General features: G+C 37.3%; 1 protein-coding gene across 1 annotated transcript in view; it reads left to right on the forward strand.

Annotated features, from left to right (window-relative positions):
- The window catches only part of CCDC88A (coiled-coil domain containing 88A), a 172,323-nt gene that overhangs the window by 83,804 nt on the left and 83,597 nt on the right, over positions 1 to 4,922 (forward strand). Inside the window, exon 12 of the mRNA XM_012649837.1 lies at positions 3,874 to 3,955. Within this exon, the coding sequence (XP_012505291.1) occupies positions 3,874 to 3,955 (82 nt within the window). The remainder of the gene's footprint in view (positions 1 to 3,873; positions 3,956 to 4,922) is intronic.

Genomic DNA, 4,922 nt, shown 5'->3' on the forward strand with positions numbered 1-4,922 from the left:
ATTTTTAAATAAAATTTAGTTGGCCCTGGAGTATATTAAAATTCCAAACAACTTGGAGAGATTGATAAAATTTGGTTTTATATATACTGATTAGAAAATGTAAATGGATATTTTTAATGGACAAATAACTATGCCATAATATAGCAAGTATTTCCAGTAACTAGCATTTTATCAGATACTGTTTAATATCTTTGTTGTCCTTTGAAAATGTGTTTCTTCAGGGATTTCTTCTATTAACATTTGTTTTACATCTTTTTATTGGGACAGGTCTTTACTAAAGTAAGTGAAGAAATTATGGTGGACAAAAATAGTCCAGGTCTCCTTATATAGATAATGGAAACTATACAGTAAATAATTGTGATGAGAACATGCAAATTAACTAATGGCATCCTCATTTATGGGCAGTACATTATAATATTATTGCTTTTGATTTATAAACAGAGTAAAAGTACAATTTGCAGTTTGGATGGAAAAAGTAATTTTTAATAAGTTTCACTTTTATTGCAGTAGTTAACCCTGTTAAATATTTCCTTGAATAATTGTCTCCGTGGATTACGTGTTTTGAAAGAGTTTTTCTCTATTATAAACTATTAATTTTTGGCTGGGCACAGTGGCTCATGCCTGTAATCTCAGCACTTTGGGAGACTGAGGTGGGAGGATCACTTGAGGCCAGGAGTTCGAGACCAGCCTGAGCAACATAGCAAGACCCCATCTCTACAAAAAATTTAAAAAATTAGCCAGGCGTGCTGGCGTGTTCCTGTAGTCCCAGCTACTCGGGAGGCTAAAGCAGGAGGATCGCTTGAGCCCAGGAGTTTGAGGTTGCAGTGAAGTATGAAGTACACCACTGCACTCTAGCCTGGACAATAGAGCAAGACCCTATCTCAAAAATAGAAAGGAAGGAAGGAAGGAGGGAGGGAAGGGGGGGAGAGAGAGAGAGAAGAAAGAAAGAAAGAAAGAAACCAAAAAATGATTAATTCTTCGTTTTTTTTTTTTAAAGATCGTTATTGAGATATAATTCATGTATCAGAAAATTCATTCTTTTAAAGTGTACAATTCAGGAAGGGAGGGGTGCTCAAAAAAATTAAGTGGTTTTCAGTTAATTCATAGAGTGGTGCAGTTATCACACACTGTTCTAATTTCGAGACATTTTCATCACCCCCAAAAGAAACCGCATACCCATTAGCAGTCAATCCCTATCTCTCTTTGCCCTCAGCTCCTGGCAATCACTGATCTACTGTATGTTTCCATGTATTTGCCAATTCTGGATATCACATATAAATGGAATCATACAATAAATGGCCTTTTGTGACTGGCTTCTTTCTCTTAGCATGATGTTTTCCAGTTTCATCCATGTTGTAGTATGTATCGGTACTTTATTCTTTTTTGTGGTTGAATACTATTCCATTTTATAGATATGCCACATTTTGATCAGCCATTCATTAGTTGATGGGCATTTGAATTGTTTTTACTTTTTATTTTATTTGTTTTAGAGATGAGGTCTCACTCTGTCACCCAGACTGGAGTGCAGTGGTGCAATCATAGTTCATGATAACCTCCAACTCCTAGGATCAAGTGATCCTTCTGTCTCAGCCTCCCAAGTAGCCAGGACTAGAGGTGTGTGCCACCACACCCAGCTAATTTAAAAAATTTTTTTATTTATAGTGAGAGATGGCATTCTTGTTATGTTACCCAGACTGATCTTGAACTCTGGGCCTCAAGCGATCCTCCTACCTCAGCGTCCCAAAGTGCTGGGATTACAGGTGTAATCCTGACCAGCAAATTTTATAAATGTTACCACAATTCAAAAGCTAATTTTTAAAAAGCTTTCCACAGCCCAAAAAGAAATAGAAATATTTGTAAGAAATATAAATCACAAAAGGTAATAACTTTTTATCAGGAAGAAAAAGACTAACGTCCAGTACAAAGTTAGAAATATGACATGAGCTAATAATTCACAAAAGAAAAAAATTTAATGGCACAGCCATGGAAGACAAACACAACATTTTTTAATTGTTCAGTTGTTTCACATATAGCCACCTTTATCCTTTGCTGGTTGCACTGTGAATTAGTAATGGCCTTTCTGGGGGGTAGTTTGACATAAAGTATGTATAGGTTAAGTATCCTTAATCCAAACATCTGAAATCTGAAATGCTCCAGAATATGAATGTTTTGGAACAGTGACATGATGCTCAAAGGAAATGTTCATTGGAGCATGTTCAGATTAGGATTGTTCAACCAGATAAGTATATGATGTGAATATATTTCGGATTTTTATATTTTTTTAATGTAGTTCAAAATCCAAAATACTTCTTATCCCACACATTTTGGACAAGGGATAGATACTAAGCCTGTATCAAGTACCTTTCAACCTGTTATGCACTTTTAGAGATGAGTCCTGAAAGCTGGGCATGGTGGTACGCACCTGTAGTCTCAGTTACTCTGGAGACTAAGACAGGAGAATTGCTTAAACCTAGGAGTTTGATGCCAGCCTGGGCAACATAGCAAGGCCTCTGTTTCTTACAATAAAAAAGAAAGAAAGCTATCCTGAAATATACAGGATTTTATGTATACTAATGACTTCGTTAGCCAAAAAAGTATGTATTATAGTAAAAAATGGAATCTACTTAATAAATTATGGTTTCTCTATCAAAGAAAGTATTTCTCCAACATTATAAATTATGGTTTTGAAATCCCAGCACTTCAGAAACTGAGTCAGGAGAATTGCTTGTGGCTGGCCAGAAGTTCGAGACCAGCTAGGTAACATAGTGAGACCCTGTCTCTACAAAAGAAAAAAACATGTATATTAGCCAGGCATGGTGGCCTGCGCCTGTAGTTTCAGCTACTTAGGGGGTTGAGGCAGGAGGATCACTTGAGCCCAGGTGTTCAAGGCTGTAGCGAGCTATGATCATGCCACTGCATTCTTGCCTGGGTGACAGAACAAGACCTTGTCCCTTAAAAACAAAAAAAATATGGTTGAGGAGCTTGGCTCTGAAGGAGAGATAGAAAAATGGAAGTTTAGAGGTAAAGCAGTATCTCACGCCTGTTATCCTAGCACTCTGGGAGGCCAAGGCGGGAGGATCGCTTTAACTCAGGAGTTGGAGACCACCCTGAGCCAAGAGCAAGACCCCATCTCTGCCAAAAATAGAAAAATTAGCTGGGCGCGGTGGTGCGCACCTGTAGTCCCAGCTACTTGGGAGGCTGAGGGAGGAGGATTGCTTGAGCCCAGGAGTTTGAGGTTGCAGTGAGCTATGACGACACCACTGCAGTATACCCAGGGCAACAGAGTGAGTCTTTGTCTGAAAAAAAAGATGAAATTTGATGATATTTATATGCTATAGGGCAGAAACCCGTAGAGATGTAAAGATTTTAGGAATCTGTATGACAATAGGAAGTGGATTATTAACTTTAGGCCACTGTAAATGTTGAAAATAGTTTAGAGATCCTTAGAAGTCTCAGACCCAGGTCATATTTCCTTGCATAACAAGTCATCCAGCTTGTCTGTGACTATGCAGAGAGGGAGGGAGAAAGAGAGAAAGGAGAATGGGGTCGAAGGGGACAGGGGTGGTGGTGGGGGGCTAGCAGGAAAGATGAAAAGAGAAAGAGAAACCACATTATGAACTATGAAGACGTTAGTCATTGAGGTTAGCCTTTGGAAAACATTAAGAGGAGAATTTGAATGATGACATGTGATCATATAAATTCCTAATATCCATTTCTTTGGGTTTTTTTTCTCCCCCTGGTTGAGGTTGTGTTTAATACTGTGTTCGACTACTTACTTAAGAGTGATAATACATTTGTATTAATGCAGATGATCATAGTTTTTAAAAGTAGTATGATAAATTCTTTAATAAATATATTTTTGCCTTCTTTAAGAGAGGAAAAGACTGAACAGTTATTAGACTGTAAACAAGAACTTGAGCAAATGGAAATGGAACTAAAAAGGCTGCAACAAGAGGTTTGTACCTGAAACTTCTATTATGTAAGACCACCAAGTAATTGGAAATTGATTTTTCTCCTTGTAATTTGTTACCTTTACCTCAGTGCTTTATAAATAAATGAGATCGCTGAGGCTTAAAGAGATTGGATGACTTTTTCAGTATCTCTCTTCAAAAATATCAGAGTCAAAACTAGAAATCAAGGTCTTTGAACTTTTTTTGGTTCTGTATTAATGCTATTCAAACTTTCCTGAGATTCAAAAGAATCCTTTAAGACCAGGGTAATTCCAAGTTTTTCTTCTTTATGTATTTGGCTTCTGTAGCCTTGGAAGCTAGAACACCTCTATTGTAAACTTGTGCTGTTTATGTGTATTTCCCTGTGTTTCTCTCTGATGGTGTTTTATGCTAATATATATCTGGTGTAATTTCACTCTTTTCCTATTAAATAAGAGCAAAACTTTTTATTTTTAAAAATGATTATCTTTATTTTTTGAAAGCTTTGTGTTTTTTCATCTTGAACCAAGAGTGTTTAAAAATTCACTTTTTAAATCACGCTAATGTTCATTTTTATTTGGGGGTGGTGTGTACGAGCTCTTTAATTCATAAGGAATAAGAATTGGAGTAAAGCTGGACAATTGTTTCTTCCCTTAACCTGCCATTTTAAATGCAGGGAATACTCCATTTGCAAGATCATAAACTGGGAACTTCTAGACAATTGAGAGTAAGAATCATAATCTTTATTTCTAGATATGCTGAGGCTGCTGGTGCACTTCTTAATAGCAGGGTTATTTATTTATTTATTTATTTATTTTGAGACAGAGTCTCACTGTGTTGCCCAGGCTAGAGTGCCGTGGCATCAGCCTCGCTCACAGCAACCTCAAACTCCTGGGCTGAAGCAATCCTTCTGCCTCGGCCTCCCGAGTAGCTGGGACTACAGGCATGCGCCACCATGCCCGGCTAATTTTTTCTATATATTTTTAGTTGTCC

This window comes from Propithecus coquereli, unplaced genomic scaffold (genome assembly GCF_000956105.1).
Source record: "Propithecus coquereli isolate 6110/MARCELLA unplaced genomic scaffold, Pcoq_1.0 Scaffold305, whole genome shotgun sequence".
Lineage (NCBI taxonomy): Eukaryota > Metazoa > Chordata > Mammalia > Primates > Indriidae > Propithecus > Propithecus coquereli.